Source organism: Tigriopus californicus, chromosome 9 (genome assembly GCF_007210705.1).
Source record: "Tigriopus californicus strain San Diego chromosome 9, Tcal_SD_v2.1, whole genome shotgun sequence".
Lineage (NCBI taxonomy): Eukaryota > Metazoa > Arthropoda > Copepoda > Harpacticoida > Harpacticidae > Tigriopus > Tigriopus californicus.
Window position 1 is genome coordinate 15,554,748 of NC_081448.1, and position 25,253 is coordinate 15,580,000.

Below are 25,253 nucleotides of genomic sequence, written 5' to 3' on the forward strand. Positions count from 1 at the left end.
TTACTCTCAGTTACCCAAGAGTAGATTCGATTTAAGTCCTTTGCAAGGCTACTGGAATCTTGGCCATTCCTACCAGAAACTAACTTTGTATCGTCAGCATAAGAAGAGAGACTGGCAGTGATACTAAGCTTTTGAATATTATTTTTTTTTTGATATCACAATCAACTTGCTCCACCAGCCCATTGAATTTTCTATAAACAATTTATTTTGAGTGAGCTGTGTTACAAAACCCAACAAAATGAACATGTTTGGTGTAATTTGGTGACAACACTTTCAAATTGGCTCAATGCATTAATGCTATTTGCCTAGACAAGTAGGCAAAATGAAAAATGACAAAATCAATGTATGCCCAGCGCTCTTTGGCTGGGTATGTTACCTTTGAATTTACTCCATGGAATAATGTCAGCTGTCCATGACTACGTTCACTTGACAAGCTCTGTGCATCTACCTTGAAAGAGCAACGAACAATGCTCAGCAGCGTGCTTGCTAAGGTACATTTGAGTTCAAGGCAACTTATAGCACATTATATTGGAACCTGAACGTCTAATTGCCAGAAAGAAACCAGACATTGAACCACAGTCACACTGGCGTATCGTCGTTGATGCAAATTCCTGTTGTTCCTTCATGAATCAATTTAATTTGTCATAATATGAAATGATTTTGTTGGTCACAAGATAAAGATAGAGACGTATTAAGTACCGGATTGGATTTCAGCTGCTTAAGCTAGTTAGGCTGCGCCATAATCCCGCGAAGAACTACCATGATTTTTGCTCATCCAGTGCTTCCAAATCTTCATTGACAAAATTGTTTGCAATCTTAGGACATTGTTCTACAATTATTATGAACAATTCAAGTCCAACATTCATTTGCTAAAAGATGACTTTACATGGCAAGTGACATTAATATGTAAAACCTACGAAAAAATATTTGACATCAACATTTTGTCATCAGTAAGATGTGTGGTGACACTTACTTCATGGTAGTACCAGAGGGCGCCCTAGTATGAAATATCAAAGCTTTACACTTCTCTATAGCTCGACGATTTTGAGTTGGGCTGATCTAGAGCCTAAACCCATCTAGAGGTGGTTTGGGCTAAATAAGTTACCTACGTTAGGTATGGGGTAGGCTCCTCAAGCATCAGAAGGATAATGCGCAACCTCTCATTTTCACATGTAAGGTATGTTTATTATGAGTAAATTGCAAAGTTCTTTTTCAATGCATAAACTGGTCGGGTATCTAATCTGGAATAGGCATAAATGATTTCATCGCTAAAGGGTCTAATATGAGACCATGCAGAAGTGATAAGTAATTGCTATAAAGGGAAATTTAAGTTGTTTAGGCACAACTTCCTTCTCTTTGACCAGAGTAAGCAGTACGTTTCGTACACGTAGGACCAAGTCAAATAATCCTCGAAATATTTGGCCGAGGCTGCCCGAGAAAGACGGCTCTGGTAACTCTCTGGTTCTTATTATCTATGGGTGTGATGGGTGGTCAGTCGTGATCCGATATAACAGCGCTTTGTTTGAAACATCATTTTTTTAAACAATAATAAGGCGTTTAAGTTCAAAACTTTCCTGGACTTCATCGAATTTTAGCTCTTGTAAAGAACGGGTTCAAAATCAGAATTAGTCACCCTTGTAAAGTGATAAATGCTTTCGAAGACACAGACTGTATTTCTGTATGTCATGGATTGGCCCTAGAACAATTCGGGGGTGGATGGGGATAAGGGGGTCTGGGTTACGAGTTTTCGCTCTCCTTGTATTTACATTTCAAACATGTGAAGAATACGGTCTGGCCTTCATCGGCCGATCGGAGCTGGAGGGCCGCATAGGACATTTTTTCGTGGCCGCACTTGGGACAACGGCGCTCAACGGTGGGTCCGTCGGCCTCGTCATCAGAGTCTTGATCGGGGTCGCCCTGTTGCTTCTTTTTGCGGCGATTCTCGTTGGCGTCGCGCTTGTTGAAAGCCACGGTATATTCGGTGGTCATGGCTGAGAAGTTCTCGATACGGACCTCGTACCGGCAAGCCAGACAGAACACGTGGCCGGCCACGGGCAACGCGGGCAAGAGTGTGCCACAAGACGGGCAGAAATGCACTTCCCCATTGAACGCTCGCGCTAGCGCCATGATAATGGTAGAAGTGGATACAAAGGGGATACAAAGTGGACGAGGCGAGGCGATTAGATTGGTTCAATTGGAAATAGAAGCCGGGTTAGTCCTTAATCGTAACCGGTGTCTTGTTTTTCCCGCACGGATTCCTTGAATCGCTCTTCGAACAAGGACAATTCGGAGATGAGATCGGTGATGGCGTTCATGAGTGCCTCTTGGGGCGTGTAGTCAGAAGTGGTCTGAATCCGCAGAATAACTTTATGTTCCAAAGGATGGGGATTCTTGTAGCCGGCGAACAACACATTAGGATCTTTCAGCAATTGACATCGTACCATGTTGCCCAAAGTGTGGTCCTCCTACGAGATCCGAAAAGAAAGGTCAATCTTTAGCTATCATTCATTCCCCGTCTTCCCCCGGCCTGCCGCTGCCAGCCAACCTCTTCCAGGGAAAAACTGATTTTCAACATGAAGTGGGATGCTGAGAGCCTGCTGCTATCTTGGTCATTGTACCTTATTGATGGAGAAAATGGACGCATTGGGCACTTTGGTATCTTGCTCCTTGGTGATCTTCTTCTCGCCCTCAAAGAGCAAAAACGACTCGAAGGTCGGAGGGGCATTCATTGCACGTCAAATTCCACCCTGGACCCGCCCAATACGCCTCACCTTGGGGATTCTATGGCGTCCCTCTGGTGGCGACACGGCTCATAGAGCAATCAATGTCTGAGGGGCGAGGATGAGCCCGATTTTATCCGATTTGATGGCTTGCACAATTTCCAAACGCCGTCCTCTCTTCCAACTGCCTTCCTTCCATGCAGGGATGACGAACATGTAATATCCGAGGCAAATCAAAACATATTTTCGCTAGATGGCCTAGAAGTCGAAATCATTAATTTGAGCTCATGGTCGGTAGAAACATGCTGAAAAAAGTTCATTGATAAAAAAAAATTCTAAAAAGAGTTCAAACTTAGTTTTAATTACAGTTTGCTTGGCTTTGTAACAGTGGCCTTGTATATTTGATATTACTTTGTACTTTTACTTCCTTAGAACTTGTAATCGTCAACCGAGGCCCAGATCCGAGCACCCGAGAGACCCTGCTTGGTGGGCGAAAGTCCTGGTTCGACTTATTTTCAGGGTGACTAAAAGGGCCAGTGTGTGTAAATTGAACTTGAAGACTTTGTGATTCATCACATTAAATTAGTGATAGATCATAAACTGATGATGGATGACGAAGCTCTGTTTAGGATCTCAATGTATATTGCATCTGCTAGATTCCCTTGGAATGTTCAGACAACTTGTAAAAGCTTGGCCCATTCTTTGAACACAGAATGCACCGGAACCCATCTACCTTCCCTCAACTCTAACTTCCTATCAGGTTTTGTCCAAAACTTGCCATGACCAGTCTGCATCCCCTCTATTGTGCATGTTCGATTGAATTTATTTCGCTCTCTGTCTTTTACCTAATTTCAGATGGTCTCCCTGAATGTACTGCTAGGATTGCGGGCGCTCTCGCCTCCGCAACATGATTGAGAGAGCTTGCCGACCCGGTGTAGTCCTGCTTGACTTGCAGATCAGAGCAGTCCCATCAGCCAGCCTAGGACCGTGAGCCTGCTACCATAGCTCTGATGGTAAGGGCAGGATAAGAGTTGGCCGGTGGGCTAGCAGCGGCCTGGCCAGCTATCCACTCACGAGCCTGAAGTGTGAGAGGAAAAGAGTGCGTACTTGATCGGTTGAGAGCAGAGCCGAGAGCGGGAGCGAAACCCAGGTGGCTAGACAAGCTAGCATTCTCTGTCTCGGATCGACGTGCCACCCCCTCTCCGCCCTGCTCCACCAAAACGACCGAAACGACCAAAACACTCCTCTCGCCCAGAGATAGTCGAGGAGTTCAACCAATCAGCCAGTCAAGGAAGGCACTCGCTCGCTGCTCCACCAAACACTCATAGAAAGTGTACTGAGATCACCGAGATACAGAAAGCCTGGTTGCCTTCCTCCTGACATCCAAGGATTGACAAAGAAAGCTCCCTTCACCATAACATTAGTCTTCGCACACACAAAAAAAGGAAGACTGCCTTTGACGAAGGGGGAAAACGAGACTCCACGGGGATATTTGGCCATTGGGATTGCATTTTTCTTCGTATCCATTGCCCACTGTCGAGGTCAGTGTCCAGGCCTAGATGAAGAAGGCCCTGTGATCCATCGCTTGCGACCACCATGGGTTCGAGCGGCTCGTCATGATTGCCTGTGACTCGCCGCAATAGCTCCCAAGTGACCTGTGTCCTTCAGAAGGGTTCGAGTAGCTTCTCAACCTTCATTGGGAAGGTAAATCCAGACCCTCAGCGGAACCACACCAACAACAGGACCATGGAGTCCTTGGGCTTGTATGAGTACAGCAGCAAGGATTTGATCGGCCATGGAGCCTTCGCCGTGGTCTATAAAGGCCGATTCAGAGGGGTGAGTCATAAGATATGCGAAAAAGTGAAAAAAATGGAAGCTAGCTCTCTTGCACGGCTTCAATCAATGATTGCCATGAATGCATGAGTTCATTCTCGTTGCTCTTTAAAGTTTGAGGTGCCTGACTTCATCATGGAAGGGTTAGATATGTTCAAGTGGAGAACAAACCTTTATGATGTAGTTTTCCGAGATGGGCAATCTAGTAGTAGTTGTTGCCAAGGGATCAATTCAAATTGTGTGTTCTTATTCTTCCATTCTAATCTAGTGAAATTCAATCCTAGCGGGCGAAATCTCGATCGTTTATGAACTGAGACTTGATCTGATAAATTTGAGCCTATTGATCCCTCGTCGACTTTACTCGTTAAATATAGAACTAGATCTACAGGGTAGTATTATACTTTTCGAAATAAAAAATCCCATAAACACAATGAGAGAAAAAAAAAACATTATGCTAAACAGAAGCTTTCTTGAAGCATTCTGATATATCTTTATGCAAATTCATTGGTCTATGCGTTAAAAAGATGTGATCTTTGCTCGGGGAAATTCCTGCCATCCCCAAATAAAGGAAGCTCGAATGTCAACAAACTTCCCTGTTTAAAGGCCCATTTCCCAATTGAACGCAAAAGCGAACATTTCAAGTGTCTCCTCGCCTCTTTTTCGGTACTTCTACCATAACTATCTTCTTTGTTGTGCATATGTGAGTATACATAGTAAAAAATATGGTCTAATTTTGAGGGACTCTTATCTAAGACTACCCTGTATATAGACAACAAATATACTCTGAAGAATGTCGAATGCACGTTGGTTGACAGCTCTTGAATGTCGAGGAGCCGTGATGTCTGGGATTCTCGATTTTCTGTTGCTCGAGCCCGACGAGAAAATTTGCGCAGTTGTCGTTGGCGCAAATTCGTATGTGCTTCAGAGCTTCAGAGTGAAGGAAGATACTAAAAAGATATTCTTCTCATTTTGTACTTGCGTATTTTTCCGAGAAACTTGTATTGGATGATCATTCTAGATGATTATGCCTGAGGGCAGGCAACGTTTGCAAAGTATTTGATGTAGTTCCTTGTCAAAATGACCATTTTCGACAGGGTTGGTGTAATTTTAAACATGATATTTTGCGCTTTTTTTTTATTGCCGTCCGAGCAAGATTTGCACTTCCGGCCTGAATCGAAGATTATCTTGCCAAGCTGACGATGTTGGGAAGCAGTACAATGTTGACCTTCTGAAGTTGCTCCGGGATAGTTAATGCAAGCTCACGAGTTTAGAACGCTGAGTACAAGAAATCTGAGAATGAGATTTCGTCAGACAAAAAGCCAATTGAGTAGCAACAAACTGAACAAAGTCTTTGACCCACCAAGTTTGCCCGGAAACTTGTATTTTTCATGGAGAAAGCTCGAACATTATTTCTATCGCTTCCTGTCAAGGTGCGCAGACGTCATGTACTTCAGTCGCAGAAAATGAACTGGGGCCAAGATACGTATCTTTGTGTCGGGAACTGGCGTGGGGATCGTTCGACCACGAACCGCGAGCCCCTGGTTTAATATAAATATATAGATGGATGGATGGATGGATGAATGGATGAATTGGTGTTGGCTTGTTACTACTACCAATGGCCGGAGGAAGAGGAGGAGGTGATTTTGGCCCCGGAGTTGTCGTTATCCGGGGCTCTGGTCGTACGTCGACGGCACAAGTGCGCCCGAGACCTTGGGAGGTAAAGGGAGACCTCGTCGGAGGCAGTGGACTCGTCCTACCTTCATTCTAAACGTGCCCACTTATGCTCGCTCAGTCGTCGTTCGGTCGATCCTTGGCTGTCTTTCGATTCGAGATGATGCACAGCTCTGCACTCGCAAGATTTTGTCGCCACCTAAACAACAACAACAACAACAGCAACGATGACGACGACGAACGCCCGGAATGGCGTTTTGCTAGTGCGATCAAGGTGAATAACATAAAATAAAATGATATTCTAGTAGTAAGACAGGGAGTGCAATTGCAAGTATGAATGCCGGCGCCTCCCATGTGTGTGTGTACATGTTCAATTGTACATCCATAGGTTGTAATAGTCGGGTAGCGCCACAACTGCAATTTGAATAGGAGGGCCTAATGAGAAGTTCGAGCTCTCAATAAGCTTGTCCAGAGCGAGAGTCATCCAGCTGGCTTCAGCGGATTCCTAGGAGCTAGCTCTCAGCTCTCCGACGACACTGTTATGGGACGAGTCTCTTGGCAAGGGACTTTGTTCGTTCGCCGTTCTGGAGGAGCTCTCCTAGGCTATCGTCACTAGCACCACCACTACGTACCTGCTATCACCCTCGCTCGTCCAAGTTCGTGCGCATTTGTAGCCGACGTCAAGTTGAGAAAAAATGTCGACCCTCGAGAGTCGAATGGCAAATATGCGAAGAGTTCTCTAGTAGAGTCGCCAAGTCCAATCCTCTCACATTGGGGTCTACTCCTCGCCAATTCGTGTCTTCTCTGTGTACATATATAAACATCATCGAAATCTTGTTGTTATCGTTATTCAGTCGTGAGTTTGTTGAAGAGAGCCAGTGGCTGAGAGAGAATAAAAGTGAGCTCATGTCTTAGGCCACCTCAAAACGGGGGCAACGGTCAGACACTATTGCACCAAGTGGTGTCACACAAAGCATCATAGCACAAGTACAACAAAAAGCAAAAGACTTAAGAGCAGCCATTCCCCGCAGAACGTGTAACTAGTGACATCTGTGAAAATGTGCGTGGAAGCATAGAACCAATGACAAAGCAATCGATCTGCCAAATGATGCAAATAACCTACTAGCACAATCAAAGCCAGGCTGTGAACCCGAGTGTCATCAGAACATAATCGCCATCTCAGTAATTTTAAACACACGTCCAATCATGGTGGATATCGTCCCGAACTCGCAACGAATCATCGGACACGGCGCTTTTTCCGTTGTGTCCGTGGCTGTCTTGAAAGCGGTAAGCTTTTACTCACCCTCTAACACATCTGTATCGATTCGTACCTAAATAGGCCAAGGCAGGCAGAGAAGAGCTTTGAAAGCAGAACGACATCGACAGGATTTCCGGGGAAAGGGAATGATTTTGACCACATCTAATTGATCCGCTCCTCAGCCTTAGCGACAGGATTGCCAGCCATTCTCAGCTGTCCTAGTGAAATTGGGGCGCTCAATAGAAATGGGGTATTTTACCTCCTTTAGATCTATCCACAGAGGTTTCCCGGCATCGGATGAAGCATTGTGTCAAGGCGAGGTCGTTAACTATCCTAAGAGAGCTAACGTGCATATACACGTTTATGGGATATGTCTGAAAGTAAAGACTTTCAAAGGAATTCAATCACCTTGTGCGCCCTCTACAGTCGCGGAATCTTTTAATCCAGACGTTAAGGATCAGCCGTTTGTTGGCTCCGTCAAATTCAATAACACCGACGAATATTGCCCGAGAACATTCATGAATAATGGAAAGCACCAAAAAACATGCCATTGAGTGCTCACATGCCGCACTTGCGGTCATTGAATTAGGGGCAGAGAAATGTCGCTCTAGCCGACCTCAGGTTTCGGCCAGTGACTCATTGGATTGGAGAAATTATTTTCCGAGTTTTTCTGACTTTCACCCTGCTAGAGCTATTGTCTTGTTCATCTATCCCCGGGGTTGAACGAATTCTGGCTGCTGCTCTTTCTGTTGTAGCTGTTGTGACTGCTCTTGCCAACACCGGCTTTATGCTGGCTTGCTTCCAATCGATTCCGGGGGGTTATGATGAGGGTTGAGGGAGGGGGTCGGTTTACCAACCTATGATAGAGTTTAAAGCTCCGATGGAAGCCCCACCAAAGCTTGACGACGAAAATTACCGTCAGGGTTGCACATGCTGTCCCGACGTACATATCTGATGTCTTGTAATATTTCCGGATTGTCTTCATTCCCCTGGTAAGCGACCGCGAACATTCATTGTCATCCGAGAAAAACTGAGCGCTTGCTCGAGTTTTTGTTTGTTGTTGCTGCTTTATGGACTTAACAAAATGTCATTGTGAACAGAGCGCTGTATTAAAATTGCGCGTTTCCCGTCTTTTTCCATATTACCCATTAATGAACTCAGTCAAGCACTCACTTGCTTAGTCGGCTATCCGAGCATGCCATGAACTAGAGCGCGATAAATTGAGATTCTCAAGAAGTTGTTCGCTTGACTGTCAAACCGTGAAGAAAATTGCTAACCTAGGCTGCCGGAATCCCCAATTCGACCAATCCACCCTATACTTCCCGGACGGGGGCGAAAAGCAGCCGCCAGTTCAGTTATCGAATCGTCAGCTGATTGATCTTCTCCTCCTTCGTTTGTTTTGAATTTTCGAGACATGTCTCCTCGTCTGGCCGTTCGTTCGTTCGTTCGTTTGTTCGTTCGGCAACAGCCAATGTTGGGAAACGAACGATCACTATTCATCAGCTGCCAGACATTCCAGTCCATCCAGGGTCCTTCGAGCTCGAATTCGAAGTGAGTGAGTGAGTGAGTGAGTGAGTGGAGTGCGAACTATGCTTGAGAATACTCATGTACTCGTATGTTCAAGAAGGACGACAACGTTGAGAATTAAAATGGAGAAGCCTCGCAAATGACGCAATTGTTTGCCTTCATTGGGGTTGAACCTGGCATACAGGTTCGGAAGAGGAGACGACCGAGAACCGTAAATCTATTTCGAGCAGACAGGGTGCTCGTCCTGAAATAGAACAAACGCTTTTGATCGACCATTATTGCGTGGTAGTGCACACTCACTGCTACCTTGGGCATTGGGGCTTTGTTCAGGGCTTCTTCGTCTCGTTCTTTCATTGGTTCTCTCTTTCTTTTTTCTCTCAGGAGGACAGCGTCCGGCCCATCAATAATCTACGTGATGTAACCTCTATGACCCGTTTAAAAGGTGGATAAAGCGAGAAACAATATAACATTTTAATGCTTCCCTGTTGTCGGATGGTTTGCCCCTGAATTGTGGAGATAAAGCGCATGTGTATGGGCACTTTGGGGTTTTGAGATTGTGCTACGTTCAAAGGACATATGTAGGATTGAATCTCACTATTGCGACGCAAAAACTCGATCGAGCTGCTCTAACTTCACACAAAGTCGAAGGCAGAATGGTGATCAGCTGATGCAGCACAAACACCAAACCTTCTCACACATGTGCACTCATCACGGATCGTGAAAATGTGTGTTGTTTTTCACACCTGAGATGCAGCGGAGAACAATGAAATTGTATCCCCATCAACACTGGTTGTTCAATCAATAAAAAGGTAACCTTTAGAGCCAACGAGTTTCCCTCCAGATGTTCGTCACATCACCAGTATGTAGTTATCCTTATGCATGAAACTTGTGCGTGATGGATAGACGATCAATGATGAACACATTTGAGAATGTGTGGTTGTCCTTGATCATCTTTGTCTGTTAGAAAAACACGACTCGAGGCCCGATCAATAACGGGGGATCAATGCTGCGTTTGCAGAATCGTATCGCAAGTTTGTTCTCCAAGATGCAACTCCTTTTTTCGCCCTACGGGTCACATGAACTAGTTTACTACAATGTTAGACTAGTATACTAGTGATGAAAGTGCCATAAACATAGGTGAATTATTCATAACTAATAATCTCGTTCGTTTCAGCGCCCCAATCAACCTGTGGCCATCAAGGCCATCACCAAGAAGAATTTGAACAAGTCCCAAAATCTTCTGAGCAAAGAAATCAAAATCCTTAAGGTGAGAATAAATGGGCTCAAGTGTTCCCTTGCCCTTTTTGCGTCGTTTTGGGTGTACTTCATTTCATTCAGGTTTGCGTGCTTTTACAAAAGCTGTTGAACCACATTTGCATTGACGAAACGCGTTGCTTTTTTTCTGGGTCAAGAAGCCACCCAAAGAAGTCACGACATGTCTGCGTGATTTCTGACATGACATGTTACACGTTCTGTGCTCTAAATAAAGTGTTTGCTTTTTCTCTCCATTGTTAAGGAACTGACCGAACTCCACCATGATAACGTGGTCGCGCTTTTGGATTGCAAGGTAAGCATTGCAGCATTCCGAACTTGGTCTAACCACAAGAGGCGATATTGCCAACTTTAATAAAACGCCCCAATGATTGAGCAAAGAGCAACTTTTACGTTTTGACCCCTTGTCCTCATTTCCCTTTGTTAATCCATTAGCTGAAGTCAACTCCGTGTCAATATCGGCCGAGTCATTCGAATAAAAGATGACGTCGTACTTAATGCGTCGTTGGACTCGCTGATTTGTCTGAGGACAAACAACCCGTCAGGGATTTCCTATGAAGCTCATGACACTTTCGACGCATTGATTGGCTTTTAGGTGTGGGCATGAACCCTACATAGGTTCAAGTCCTTACAAGTGACTTGGGAAGTAGAGATGTATCTTAGATGTAAAGCCCACTTGTTCCATAATTGGTCTAATGACGTTAAAACATTCTTATTGGTTTTGCATACAGAAATAATACAGAAGGTACATGAAAGTATCGTGTCAAGTTAAAGAAGGCTTTCGTGGTGACATTCACGTTTCAAAACTTCAAAGCTTAAAACTTCCACATTTGGCCGATCGCGTTTCCACGTGGATCAGCAATCATGATGTTCCATTTTCTTCTAGGAAACCACCCAACATGTCTATCTTGTCATGGAGGTAAGTCCAAGCACGTCTTAGAGGATCTAGCTATAAATACCTCTTGTTTCTGAGCTGCCTATCGAGTTCCAGCGAGCTTACCCCAAACACACACAAATGTATCGTAAAAAAAATGTTAGCCTTGATCGAAAAAGAGAAAGTCCTAATCTGTTTACGGCCCTCTCTCTCCCTCTCTCTCACACACACACTCACTTGTTTCCTTGCAAGCCAATCCAAACAAGAAATGCTTTTCCTCTCGAGGAAATGATGTGACATGATTCCAAGGTGCTAAAACTTTTGCATGATCGATTTGGAAGCCTGTAGCAATGAGACCAAATCTGATTTCTTCATAGAACATTTTGGTCATAAATTTTCAATTTAAACTGACGTAAGCAGCACGGTGATTGTACTGACTTGGAACTGTTCGTGAACTCGCGTCTAAAAACAGACTGTTTTTTGGCTGAAAAGGAGCGAAAATTTTTTTGTGAATTCTACAGAAGAAACTAAAGTGGCTTGAAAGGAATTGAAAATGATTGAATCGAATGAAGTTCCCCTAGATGGATATCCAATTTTGTTCTCCTCCGTATAAAAATCCATTACCTCGTTCGATGATCAGTAGAGTCAATTATGTTGTCTGTTTTCTTCCAGTATTGCAATGGAGGTGATCTAGCGGATTACCTAGCTGGTAAGTCTGAATTCTCATCTTTATGCCTAGTATTCTAGTTGCAATCCAATATCGAGGCAGTGTGGCAATCTAGAATGGGGCTACAATCATTTTCTTACTGAAAGTTCGGCCCCACTCAAAATTTTAGGTTGAAAAGTAAACCTCTCTCTCGCACGCCGAAATCCAAGTCTTCGTTCTTGTTCTTGCTATTGTTCGCCTTCAATTCGGCATGGCAACGTTCAAAAACGTTTGAACAAGCGTTTCTCTTTTACAACATCATCATTATCAACAAAGTTTAGTCCACGAAGCACTAAGTAACCCTTTGTAATAATAGGGCGAGAGCATGGCGTAATCACCTCGAGATAAGACAAGCACTCGTGTGTTGTATGTAGGACGAATGAAAAAGTATGTATGCACGATGAATTTATTGGGGATACCCACCCGTTTACGAACGCGTTACCTTGGTCTTGCTTGGAGTAGAATAAAGGTTCATTGAAATCGCGAAATGTGGTTGTTACGTACGTAGGATGGGATTAAATTCGACCCAACCTAGTATAACATTTGTGCTCATCTCGGCCGATGCAACAATGCTTGAGTTGGTTCAGTCAGTCTCTTTGAGGTCGTTGTACGTTCTCGTTATTCTGACTGACTAACATGGACGAGTAGTGGTGCATGATGAGAGTAAAAGCGGGCCTTGCTCTTCGATCGACAGTACTGAAGACACATACTATATACATAGGATTGGCTCTAGCCTGTTCTCTTGGTGATTACTTTGGGAAACTGAAGCCGAGATCTGTTATGCTGGGTGGGTTGGTTGGTTGGTTGGGACGGTTGGGATGGTTGGCTGGCAGACAGGCCCTTCTACCATGCCTGCCCATCTTCTGACTTGCTAGTTTGAAGACCTGAATGATAGATGGATCCAGAGAGTAATGGCCTCTCTCTTTCGGAGTAAGAAAGGTGAAACGACAATATACATAGAACATAAGAGCCCCAGTGACATCGAGAAGAAACGTGATGCCTTTGTACATACGTAGGTTGAGAGGCTCTGGACTTTGGATTGTAATGCCGATTCTAGTTGGTCTAGTATTACTTGAAAATGGTTTCCACTTTCGGCCGGGCGCCAATGTTGGAAATTGAAGATTAAATCCCGAAGTAGATTTGCTGTGTCACGCCTTCTGAAAAGTGCTGACAGTATCCGTCTTTCGGAGACGTATTGTAGTTTAAATATTATGTTGTCATCGTGGCACTGATCGAATTAACCAAAACTGGTAGGGCTTCCTGTACAAAAACGAGGAAGAAACGGAATCACGAGAGCGTGCAGAGTCGGAAAAAAAGGAACTGTGCAACCCTTTTTTACCATATCGAAGACCATCACCAACCCGATCGACCACTAAACCAAAATGTGGTTCGAATACATCGCAAATTAATGTTCCATTTGTTCTTCTTTTCAGTCAAAGGCACCCTCAGTGAAGATACAATCAGACTCTTTCTAGTCCAATTAGGTAAGTTCATGCCTGACACGCTTAAATTGTCCCCAAATATGACCGAAAGTAAACCTAGTCTACGCGTACCATCAAAATTAGTCGAGCCACTATGAACGGAAAAGTTCTCAAGCTAGAATTCATATTACTCTGCTGTGAATCGAGGTATTTGTCGTTCGTCAGATGGGAACCAAGTTGGCTGACTACGAGTTAAAAAAATAGGGCTATATTTGATCTTTGCCAACGGATCTGTTCATCATCCTTGTTATGATCATTTCACGAGCTCAGAGCGTGCTCCCAGTTATGATAAGGACTCGTCCAACTTTTGGCCCTGGGGCCTCTTCAGCCCTACATCCTGTACGAAATGTACTGTACCTTCTTCGCACTTGGCGCTTTTTTCTGACTGATGTGCTCATTGTACTACTACTTCTACTACTAGTTCTACTTGGCCTGTGGGGCCACTACGAGTTCGTTTGTTGGAGTAGCGCTGAACCAAAGAGGACCAAGTAGGCTGGCCTCTTTTGCGTTGTGGAATTAGGGTGTTAGGTAATATGTATGTGTTGCAGACTCGATGCGAGAGAAAGAATAACAACGACCACCAATCAGAGTCGTCCAAAATAGTTTATTCTATCTCCATCCGAAATATCCCGTTTTGGCAACATTACTCCCAGCAAGTGTCACTTAGGCTGGCATGCTGACAATGTACTCCGAGGTATGAATCGTTGGGAGCCACTCTGTCTGGCTGAAACTTGGGCTTAGAAAATACCGTGAAGAGAAAAAAGTACCTACACTCACGAAGCCACGCCATAGGAATCAAGTTGGAAGCTTTTGGTAGGAACGCGTTGGTAACAAGAAAAAAAGGGTTCAACCCGGGGCAATTTGCACACAATCTACTTGATAGCACACAACCGAGATCCAGGTTACATGTTCGCATAAGCGGTCCATGAGATATCACGAAAATCTTTACATGAGTAATATATGCCTGAACGACGCTGGCAACAGATAACTTTTACTTAGAGCTAGATCCGTAATTGCCTCAAGACCTGGAAGATGAATTGCAGAGAACTTTTTGCTCACATACACACGATCTTTTGTAGCCCATGATGGCCCATTTGTTCTACATTCAAGGCTTCAAACCAATCCAACTTGATTCTTCTTATAATACTCTTGCTGCTGTTTCTGCGCCACTTATTAGTTTCATACTAAATACTACGAAATAGCATGGTTTGCAATCAAGTCACAATTCCGGTTCATGGTTGAAGTATAGCCGCCATTGATCTTCAGGCATTGTGTACTTGATAATACGTGATAATCAAAGCATCACCAACGTAAACTCCAGGTTGCATGAATGCCGTTTCTAGGGTGTGTGGTGATTTATTAGTCATTTGAATGGCCTCCCGCATTCAGAATGCTCGATGCTAATGTCCTGACCTGATGGCAATTGAGCTTGATAAGCAATGACTTTGATAACGAGTTTGAAAGAAATGTTTGGGGATTTTTTTGTTTTCATCCGTTTCTTCCTGTTGTTTGCAGCCGGTGCCATTAAAGCTTTAGTGAGCAAGGAGATTGTCCATCGGGACTTGAAACCGCAGAATATTCTCTTGCACCATGACGGCCGAAAAAATCCGGCACCTCAAGATATCAAACTCAAGATCGGTGAGTGCTTCTGACCCAACTCCATTATTGCATTATTGCATCCTAACAATCGTATTTGACAATGCTTTTCAGCGGATTTTGGATTCGCCCGATTTCTCCAGGATGGAGTTATGGCTGCCACTTTGTGTGGATCTCCAATGTACATGGTGAGCCGCACATCTTTAACCCATTGTGGAGTACATGATGATGCGCATATACAACTGTTTTTCATTACTCTTTAAAGGCTCCGGAAGTCATCATGTCATTGCAATACAATTCCAAAGCGGATCTCTGGAGTTTGGGCACCATCGTCTTTCAATGCCTGACTGGCAAGGCCCCATTCCAAGCTCAAACTCCTCAGGCCCTGAAGCAGTTCTACGAGAAGAACGCCAATTTGGCTCCGAAGTAAGTTTAGGGCCTACCGACTTGTTTCTGGCGCTCTTTCGAATAACAGAAACATACATCTGCACTATAAATTGACTCTTCGTTTCATCGGCCCAAATTTGGCTAGACCCCTGTTGTACTACTACTACTACAGGTTGTTTGCTCGCTGAACTTCAGGAATTCGTATTACGCAGATGTGTAAGCTAGAGGGTTTTTTCGCTTCGTTATCTCGCCACCTCTCCTTGGCTTGAATGTCTCGCTGCCAATGTGGACTCTCCCAACAAAGACCTCGATTGAATTAGTGCTTTCAGCCTTCAAGGCTATCGTGCAAGACCTCGAAAATTTACGTCGTTCCCGAACTTTCTCAATTCACTCCCTTGTTCTTGTTTCTCTTTCTCTCTCTCTTGCTTCCTTTTCCTCATTGCTAAGTAGGACAATTATGTATATTAGTTGCGTACATACATACAGAAATGAAACTTGGAGTTGGAGCATAAGAGATCGTATGAATAAGAACTCCTTAATTTTTTTAGGATACCCCCGGGAACGTCCAAGGATCTGAGAGACCTACTCGTGGGCCTCTTGAAGCGGAACGCCAAAGATCGCTTTGAATTCGACGTGTTCTTCAATCATCCCTTTTTGAGGCGGGTCCAAGAAAACTCGGGCCCCAAACCCATCACCACGAGAAGCCCAGCCACTCGACCAGTGGCCGTGCCACCGCCCACCCGATCCTCCAGCTCCACCCCAAAGAACTCGATCCCGACCTCATGCGGAAGTGCCCAATCTCCTGGAGCTTCTGGGATGCTCCCTCCTTCGCCTGCGGTCAGAACTGGCATGATTTCATCTCCACGTGGCAGCCTACCCAGATACATGGATGCTTATGAAGCTCAGCGGCTTACCGAAGTTAAGCCTGAATCCAGCCCCGACAACCAAGAGCCAGATGATTTTGTCATGGTGCCCGATCACCTGACGATGGATGCTGTCGAGCATCGCAAAAGTGGAGGCCCACAACAAGGAGGGGCTGGCTATTCACCGGGAATGCGGCGTCATACTGTGAGCGGAGCTCCTCGTCCTGTCTCTCTTGCCGTGCAACAGAGTGAACCAATACCCGTTCCATCTCAAAAAGCGGCTTACCAGCAAATGCAGCAAAGCAGCATGACTCGATCACGAAGCAAGAGTGGAGATTCCGTGTCTGCCATGTCTGGCGTGAGTTCAGCTAGCGGTGGGTCCACATTGGGACCTCTGCCTGAAGATGAAGAAGCTCCAGGAAAGGGTGGCTTAGCTCAAGCGAGTCCGTCTGTGGTACGACGACACCGAGCGAGCTCCGTGTCCAGTCCGACCTCGAGCCCCAAATCACCGGGTGGGAAGTCCATCAAAACTAGACGGATTTCTGCACCTCCCATCCCTGACATCTGCCAAATGTCGCCACCTCCAGTCCAATACACCATGGGCACCCCACCTTTGGGTCACAGACGACGAACGAGTTCCAGCTCTAGTTGTGGAGGAGCCAGTCCCCCCAATGTCATGTGGCAAGTGTCCCCCAATAGTCCAGCCCCACGACTCACTCCATCAGCTTCACCCATTCGGCGTGTGGGCTCGGGGACACAAATGTCCAACTTCCCCAATGTCCCCTGCTTATCCCCAATTCTGGGATCGCCCAACAAAGCCATGGAACGCGATTCGTCCGCTTTGGTTCGACTATCCTCTTCTAGGGCCTCGAACTTGTCCTCGTCCCGTGCAGCCACAGTGCCCGAGAATCTCTCCAATTTGCAAGAGGACTTCAACACCAAACGTCGCTCGGCCGAGCTATCGTATGGCCGCAACGTTGTTCTGAACTATGGAGGCCAATCTGGCTTTCCGACCCTGGGTCCTCACCCCATTTTCGAACGCTCCACATCCCTCAACAGCCTGACTAGACGAACCTCGTTCTCTGGCAAAGAGAACATGGGCCCCATGCTCTTACCCGACTTCTGCCCACCAGATCTGTCTGAGGATACTCTCATGGCTCCCGAGCACAACGAAATCTTGAACAAGCTCAAGTTCATCCTCGTTTTAGTGGACACTATCATCGAGGTGGCCCGGGCCAAGGCTGCACCACTCTCAGTCCTGGCGGAATCCATGACCCCGAGGAATGCGGAAACTGGAGAATTGGACACAAATTCACCTATCCATCGCCGCCTCCAGCAACTCTTGCTTCACATGCGCTGTCTGCACCTCTTGTCCCAGACTTTGGATTTCTCGAGAGCTGAGCTTCAATCCAAGCGTCTGAAGCCGAGTTCCAGCGTCAAAAATGGTAAGTCAACTTGAAACTGGTTTGAAGCGTAACCTACCTCCAATACTGGTGCAGGGTGGCTAAAACCAGAGTCGGCCATTGGATTTTGCTTCTTCTTTTAAATCTGGAATGTTCTCTCTTTCTAGTCATTGCCACGTTGAATGAAAGGTTTCGGCATTGCATTTCAATGGTGAAAATGCTGAATTCCGATAACATCTTGGCTCAGAGTGGCTTGGACGCTCAAAGTACTTCCATGACCGCAGATAAGATTCTCTACGAGTACGCCATAGAGCAATGCCAATCGGCTGCTTTGGACGAATTGTTCGGCAATCCCGGGGAATGCTTCCAGCGTTATCACGGAGCCCATGTCATCTTGCACGCCCTACAATGCCACACCCAAAACGAAGAGGATAAGAATGCCGTGACCGTGTACAAAGAAGCGGTTGAAAAGCGGTTGAGTGTTCTGGAGAGCGAGGGCTTTGTTCGCACATTTGATACCAATGTACATTGAGTTGCTGCACCCATCTAAAACCTACTATTCATTCAGAGCAACATGAGGCTCATCCAGGGCCGATCAAGTATGGGACAGAATCCTTTCTCTCATTTTCTCATAAGCAAACTGAATAAGCAAAAATCTGCTTTTTGCTCTCCGCTCCCACAAAAAAAAGCATTTGTCACCCCTCTCCTGTCTAATCCATTTCGAGAAAAAGGTTTCAGTAATTTTTTTGTTGCCAGATGGCTTTGTAAATAATAGGTTCAACTAGCTACCTAGGTTCAACAATATTTCTGTTAGTTATTGGCCATGATACATGAGAGTAACAACATCATCTCAACACTCTCTACACAACCTGAAGAATCGCCGTTAGTTTTGTGATACAATAACCCTTATTTGTCAGCTTGTAAAAACACAAACTCGAAAAGCCATTGCGTCGTTTGAATGGTAAAGCCAGGCGAGAGGACCCTACAGCAGTATTTCTATTAATTTGCCCTGATTTAAATATATAACTCCACTCTAAGCATCGCTACAATGTAAATATTGTAACTTATATAATGTATAAAGAATAACCAACATAATATTGAGAACAATTACATTGCTCTACAGGGTCTCTTTCCACTTGCCTTGGAAGACTTTGACTAGTAAGCAGCTTATGGAAGCCAACACCAGCCAACCGATTTTTTTTTTCAAGTTTCATATTCATTCAGATCCCCAGTCGTTTTGAAATCCCCTCCTGTGAACACCCTCATGATAACGGCCATCGCAAAGTTGTTGGTTGGGGGCCTTCGTATTTTGTAAGATAGTTCCGACCGTCTTTTTGGTCCACTATTCCCTCATTTCCGCTCTCTCTATCTTTACACATACATGTAGATTAAAATTGCGTACCATTGATGTGTACTACAATGTGTCTGACTAGAAGCCTTCAGAGACAACCTGCAATACTGCAGATTCCCTTGTGACGTGCGGAACAGTTTCCCAAAGCTCCGCGTCCTTCTCATCACTATTTTCCCCTGTTCACGTGCATACAAACACACACTTTATTTGTTTTGTCAGAACTACAAAAAAAAGAAATGTCAATAAAAAAAATCATAAAACATAAAACCCACAAAATATGTTTGTTATATTTACTAACAGTACAGCATGAATCTTATCCGGATGTATTATGGAGGTATCGACTAGAATAGGAGGGCATCTCGATATCGATCAGCATTACTACCTTGACTCGAGTTTCTTAGAGGTCTTACCTCGGAGTTTGGTGCTTGGACATCAACCAGGATGAAAATACGCTCAGCCGATTGGTCAGTTGATGTTCATTCTGTGTCACGTCCAAGCCTTAACTCCGAGGTAAGAGCGTGTAAAAAAACAGGCTTTTGGCAGACTGGCAGAGAATCGCACCAAAACAGGAAGACAGGGAATAGTGTTGACGGCGAAAATACGTTCTACATCAAGAGCTCAACTTCTTGCCATAGGCAAATTTTATCTCCATCTTGACAAAGGCTTTGATCATCTCATCGTTGAGATTGTCTTCAATGTCTTGAAGAAGCTGGTCTAATTTCAATTTGGCGCCTTTTCTCTCGTAGTATTTGACCACCTCTTCTGCGTACTCCAGCCAGACGCAATTGGCACAGCCGGACATGCAGCAATGAACGGGCAGATCAGGCGGCTCAGATGAATTCTCGGAGAATCTTTTGGGATTTGACGATTCCGTCGAATGGATCCCAAAATCTTGAGCTTGTGTCGCGATCAATCGAAAATTTGAAAGAGACAATGGAGCGCTCATCATCCGTGGCTTTACGGCTCGAGGCTCTTTCCAAGTTGAACGAAGGTGTATGGCCAAATAATACCTTTTAGACATGTTGGATGCGAAATTCCTTCAACCTTCAGGATTTGGGAGGATTTGTTTTTGTTGTCAGTGTCAGCTGACCCAGGACTTTGAATCATTGAAAAGAAAACAAAGATGGTTAATAGCGAGTGTATTGTTGTTTTCTACAGCAACTGAATAGGTAATCTTCGAACAGGGCTTTTGTAGGTGATTGAAGGCGGCACCTCTACTATCAGAAACCATGCACTAACAGCCTTTTAGCTGTCATCCATCCACTTAAAAAACAAGTCTATCTTTTTTCCTCGCTGTGCTCTCCCTCTTGGTATAGCTTCCTTTGTGCTTGAAAATCAACGTATTCGAAAAGGGAGGTTGAGTAGGTTTGGCCCCAATCAATGCCCCGGCCGACTTAACCATAACACTTTCTTTCCGACGTGCTCAACTCGTTGAAGAGCAAGAACTCAGAGTCAACGCTGAGTTTATGGGGACATCTTCACCGCTGCAGGGAATGGCATTCCCAGGAGTTCGAGATAAGATTGTAAGGGGTAAAGCTTTTCTTTTACTCGGACCTGGCCAAAACGTAGTAGAGCGACCGAGAACGTCTTTAAGGATAGCTATTTGGTGAGAGGCCTAATGATTTTCAACAATTTCTTACTAAAACTCCTGGACGCAGAATGGGCCCCAATCATCAAAAAGCGAAACTTGTATTTGTAATTTGATAAGGCGCAAAAAAATATAATGACGTATACAATACTCTTCACTACATAGAGTTTTGATTTTCAGAATTACACTTACAATTTATAAGAGCTTAATTTAAGCTTAGTTGGAAAAATTGATTGATGAATTTAAATTGAAATCTTGGGAAATTTAGCTCAAGCTTCGTTAAAATAAGTCATTTTAGATTTGAAAGAGTTAGGATTTCAAATCTGATTTGCAACATTGGTAGTTGGTTGGCTAGGGCAGTGCGTTCATTCATGGAATTCAATGCATGAAATTCCGACTTATTTGCGCTCATGAATAATTCAAAAATGCTTTGGGATAAGAGCATGAATATTGTAATACCCTGATGTGAGTTTTTACTCCTCCATCAATAATCCTGTTTTTAATGGTTTAAAGTAGTTAAATTAGTACCAACTGTGATGCCAGTGAGCGGGGCCACGCCCACGAACAGTGCCCCCCCTCCCATGAATCTGTGATATGCCCCCTTCAGCGCACCTCCCCTTCCAGTCCTTCCTCTTCCCATATTCCCCGGCCCACGTCTTTTTCAAGACGTGAGCTTCTAGCCCTCCAACCCTCTTCCCAATCATCCCCTTCCCCCTCTCAATGTCCATAGTGATTGAGCATCCACATGATCTTGTCTGTGTTTCATTAACAGCCATACCTGGAGACGTCCGTGATCGCACTAGTGAGTTTTTCCTAGGTCCGTTCAAGTAAATTACAAGTAGCTTTACCTGCAGGGAATATATAGGCGTTGATCCTAAGAAAAAAATAGAAAACCCTTGCTCTTAACCTAACTCTATATTCAAGGGCTAGCCAAATCCGCCAACTCTAATTTGTTGATGAATCAAAGATCACATGAATTGAAAGGTAAAGAAGATACATAACTCTTTTATTTGAAAGTGCTGGGATCCAATTCCCAGTAGAGATATACAGTGGTTAAAATGTCCATCAATTTTTGACGATAATACCCAAACTTATCTTGGCATTTCTCTACCTCGCAAAATTATAAGGAGTAACTTAAGGTTTTTTTCCTTTATGGCTTTCTAGCCCAGATGAAAAACTTACACGCCTCAAAACAATGTAAGAACTAAAATTGCCAAAAATCTAATTAAAGAAAATTGGGAATACACTTAGAAAGCACTACAAATGAAACTTTGGGAAAATATGTTTTACATGCATCAAAAGAACACTTTTTACACATTCACAAAAAATTCTGAGAACAATGCATACAACAGGCGATCTGTCAGATTTGGGCTTTTCTTGAAAACTGTGTTAAAACTTATAAAAAAATGTTTGTCTAAGGCTTCAATGATTTTTGTGAAAATTACCATAATCGTTCGACTGTGTTTGCTCTCAATGAGACTTACATAATTTTCGAAAATGTAATTTTGTGGAGTTCTTTCACTGTCATAAAACATTCTGAGCTATTTTGAGATTTTACAAGAAAGAAAAAAGTAATATTTTTTTTTTTTTCACGGAATTTTGGAGACATTTGGAGCTATTAAATGATGAAAAAATATAACTAGCGGATCAATAGATCATATTATAATTTCCAACTAAGTGGGAGCTAAGTGTATTCCCAATGTTCATCACTTAGCTTTTTGGAAAGATATTGTTTTGGGAACTTGATAGGCTTTTTGACCACCGCGGATAAGCAAATCCTCAAAAAATAGGATTGATAGATCTGGCTAGCCGGGTTAGCCCTTGAAAACAGTGTTGAGCTATCAACTGTGTATTTTTGGTCAAAAAGTTGTCCAAGTGCAACTCTTGCACCCAATGCGCTCACTTTTTTGAGTGACTGGAGGTACACAATGCTTATCATGGCCGCACTCCTCACTGAATATTTTAATTTGATTCATAGGCATTTACTTTCCCCTTTAATACTTTTGCCGTGCGTATTCCTTTTAATTTTAGGTAGGTTTTGATTGAGATAGTGACTCGAAAAATCAGCAAGATGCAAAATATAAGCCAGCTGGAAGGACTAGTGAGGCCACAGAATTGTCTTTTTAAATTCATTTTTTTACTTCAATTTAAAGTTCCCAAATATTATGAGGAATTCCGAGGACCTCCAAAAATTGTCCCGCGAGCCCCATGTTGGAGACCTCTGACGATCCATTACAAGATGACCACATACTGGCAGGAAAGCCAAAACTAATGAATAAATTAGTATTTTCAAATTTCGAATAAGTTGCCTAAGTCACTAATCCAGTTTGAAAATATCCTTTTCAGATATCATTGAAATGTTTTTGTCCTTGGAATGGAAGTTACCAGCAAATGATCACTTATTTCTTATTGTTGCAGTCTTTTTCGCTTAAAAAAGATTTTGTCTTTCCCCAAGAAGTGAAAGATGATTATGCGCTCTGTTTTACGAGACAGATTAAAATTAAAAAGAATAAACAAGCAATTAAGAGTCCCATGATTTTTTCTTCAAAAAATATCGCCCAAATTATATGCTCGAAATATATTATCAAGATTAATAACTGGCTATCTTTAGTGTACATTTTTGAGCAATTGATGACAACATTATTCGTCAAACGGCCACAACAATCAAATCCGACCGATATTTTCCAATTCAGTAACAAAAACGCCAAAAAAGGTGAAAATAGGCATTATCCCCAAAAATAAAAAATGACAATAAGGGTAATATATCCCAAATTTGACGATAAGTGCAAATGTATAGCTTTTAGGTATTTACCGTATTTACCCCTTATCTTAGGTCCAGTCATGTATCAATCTTGAACAGGTCATTGTTCAGGCCTCCGCAAAGATGTACTTATGTTCTTCTATTAGCTTCTACTAGAATATTATTCAACCTTTGGAATGACCAACGAAAATCGGCCGGGGAGGAAAATGAGCAGATATTACAACTGTTTTGCCAACCTTAATAAGGGCCTTTATTTGCAACGTCACACGGCCCAAAGAAAACGGGAAGAGGCACGTTAGATTGCTTAATAAACTGCTCTTGCCTTGCCTTGAACGCAATTTCTTTTTCAGACATTATGTGAACTGGGTCACTGATTATAAGTAAGATTTTGGTAGCCTAAGGCTGCACAAAATTCATATGTAAGTGTTAGGATAGCAAGGTGTGTGAAGGTCAGGTTAGATTTCAGTAGAAAGCCCACTCCGCCGCCCCGCTTTCCAAGTGCTCGTTTTAATCCAAAAAAGTTGTAGGCATCAAAGTGAAAATTCGACCTCGAGAATTGCCACAGCTCTTAGAAAGCCATTATTTCAGGTTATTGCTCCAGAATGAAATTTTTGATTGTTTATTCAAGTACTTTGCGTGATATGAACCATTGCAGATTCACATTTCCCAAAGCTCTTTTGTACCCAAGATACGTAATTCTTGGTTTGGTTTCGTCTTTCTCGGGCTGCTCTAACCGCTACCGGAAATGTAATCCTCAGTACTAATCCCCAGACTACCCACAATTATTGGATTTGTATTGCTGTTGAGCCTTTTTGCTAGTTTGCAACTACTTTTGAGGCTGTATTTTGGAATCTTTGTCCGCGCCCTGCCTTGCGGAACACATTCACCGATAGCTAGTGTGGAGCTAACCTCTTCATAAACTAAACTAATCGTTTCTATGGCGCTTTCTATTGACGATTTCTGTTTCAGAATTGAAACCAGGTCCAGTTCTTCTAATCTTTCTTCAATTTGGGGCCAATGTTTGTCTTTGAAGCTGAACTTAGCCAGACCGACCTTTTTGGCCGGTCTTACTCTAGAGCACGCCGGCTTTTGACTAATGGTCGACCCTAAGGTTTCGAGAACATGATGATCTGACAGATTACTAGGCGTCACATGGATATACTGAATCAGATCAGGGTCATTGGAAAAGATCAAAACCAGGCCGTTATTCGCTCTGTTGATTACACCAACATGCTGGGAGAACTCCTCCAGCTTTTCCAACGACTGAAATGTCGCTTTCGAAATGGGAATATACCGATCAGGACTAACCTCCCACTCTATAACATTAGCCGGAAAACTAAAGTCCCCTACAAAGAAAACTTTCGATCAAACCGTCTTATCCAACTCATGCCCAGTGAATTGGAGAGTTGACATAAAAGAGCTTACTGAACAAGAAGGGGGTCTATACATTGTTACAATAGATAGATCAAGACTTTGGAGGTGACAAACTAAGACCTCTACTTCTCCGTTTGACACTTGAGATTTGTCCTTGACAAAATTGAAACTTACTCTTTTTCCTCAGATTCATTATCTGTATGATCAGTTGGTCATTACATATTCCTGCTATGAAATTCGAGGTTACCTCCGCTGGTGAATAAAGTGCCGGTGTCGATTTTTTACGAGGTTTGAGACCTTTGCCAACGATGCAAGTTTTCTTCTTGATAACAATGTGACTGAGAGGAACGGATTTTGAGGGGAGGAAAAAGCACTTGAAATAAACAGTAGGCCTTTGGAAATGCCTCAGGACATGAACTAATGAATGGTATTCCTTCATAATTTCAAAGTCAAGGTTGGACAGGAATGAAAGATTATTTACATGGAAACATTAAGCGATACATGCGGAAGGGATGACAAATTGGTTCTCGTTTCGTCCAGGACGTGGACCGGGCAATAAACACAACAACATTTGCATGACTTCTTTTT

General features: G+C 43.6%; 3 protein-coding genes across 4 annotated transcripts; 1 reads left to right on the plus strand and 2 right to left on the minus strand.

The window, feature by feature from the left end:
* Nucleotides 1-1,733: 1,733 nt before the first annotated feature.
* LOC131886227 (DNA-directed RNA polymerase I subunit RPA12-like) lies at nucleotides 1,734-2,127 on the minus strand. Its single transcript, XM_059234495.1, has one exon. The coding sequence runs from the start codon at nucleotides 2,125-2,127 to the stop codon at nucleotides 1,738-1,740; it is 390 nt and encodes a 129-aa protein (XP_059090478.1). The 3' UTR covers nucleotides 1,734-1,737.
* Nucleotides 2,128-2,150: 23 nt separating this feature from the next.
* Nucleotides 2,151-3,062, minus strand: LOC131886228 (DNA-directed RNA polymerase II subunit RPB11-like). Its single transcript, XM_059234496.1, has 2 exons — nucleotides 2,619-3,062; nucleotides 2,151-2,465 (listed from the first exon to the last, which is right to left on the minus strand). Exons 1-2 carry the CDS (start codon nucleotides 2,727-2,729, stop codon nucleotides 2,220-2,222), a joined length of 357 nt encoding a protein of 118 aa, XP_059090479.1. The 5' UTR covers nucleotides 2,730-3,062; the 3' UTR covers nucleotides 2,151-2,219.
* Nucleotides 3,063-3,993: 931 nt separating this feature from the next.
* Nucleotides 3,994-19,209, plus strand: LOC131886220 (serine/threonine-protein kinase unc-51-like). 2 transcript variants are annotated; one of them, XM_059234484.1, is made up of 11 exons: nucleotides 3,994-4,556; nucleotides 10,184-10,276; nucleotides 10,526-10,576; nucleotides 11,168-11,200; nucleotides 11,828-11,864; nucleotides 13,295-13,345; nucleotides 14,858-14,980; nucleotides 15,053-15,126; nucleotides 15,204-15,364; nucleotides 15,874-17,633; nucleotides 17,759-19,209. In XM_059234484.1, exons 1-11 carry the CDS (start codon nucleotides 4,467-4,469, stop codon nucleotides 18,121-18,123), a joined length of 2,838 nt encoding a protein of 945 aa, XP_059090467.1. In that variant the 5' UTR covers nucleotides 3,994-4,466; the 3' UTR covers nucleotides 18,124-19,209. The 2 variants fall into 2 exon arrangements, with proteins under 2 accessions (XP_059090467.1, XP_059090468.1); XM_059234485.1 differs by lacking the exon at nucleotides 3,994-4,556 and adding an exon at nucleotides 6,857-7,511.
* The last annotated feature ends 6,044 nt before the right edge of the window (nucleotides 19,210-25,253 follow it).

What these genes read in the sequence shown, in the direction of transcription:
- LOC131886227 (XM_059234495.1), bottom strand. Translation starts at nt 2,127, where the DNA reads ATGGCGCTAGCGCGAGCGTTCAATGGGGAAGTGCATTTCTGCCCGTCT.
- LOC131886220 (XM_059234484.1), top strand. Translation starts at nt 4,467, where the DNA reads ATGGAGTCCTTGGGCTTGTATGAGTACAGCAGCAAGGATTTGATCGGC. An exon ending in ATAAAGGCCGATTCAGAGGG is followed by an intron (nt 4,557 to 10,183) that starts GTGAGTCATAAG and finishes CGTTCGTTTCAG; the next exon opens with CGCCCCAATCAACCTGTGGC. An exon ending in AAGAAATCAAAATCCTTAAG is followed by an intron (nt 10,277 to 10,525) that starts GTGAGAATAAAT and finishes TCCATTGTTAAG; the next exon opens with GAACTGACCGAACTCCACCA.
- LOC131886228 (XM_059234496.1), bottom strand. Translation starts at nt 2,729, where the DNA reads ATGAATGCCCCTCCGACCTTCGAGTCGTTTTTGCTCTTTGAGGGCGAG. An exon ending in CCATTTTCTCCATCAATAAG is followed by an intron (nt 2,466 to 2,618) that starts GTACAATGACCA and finishes CGGATCTCGTAG; the next exon opens with GAGGACCACACTTTGGGCAA.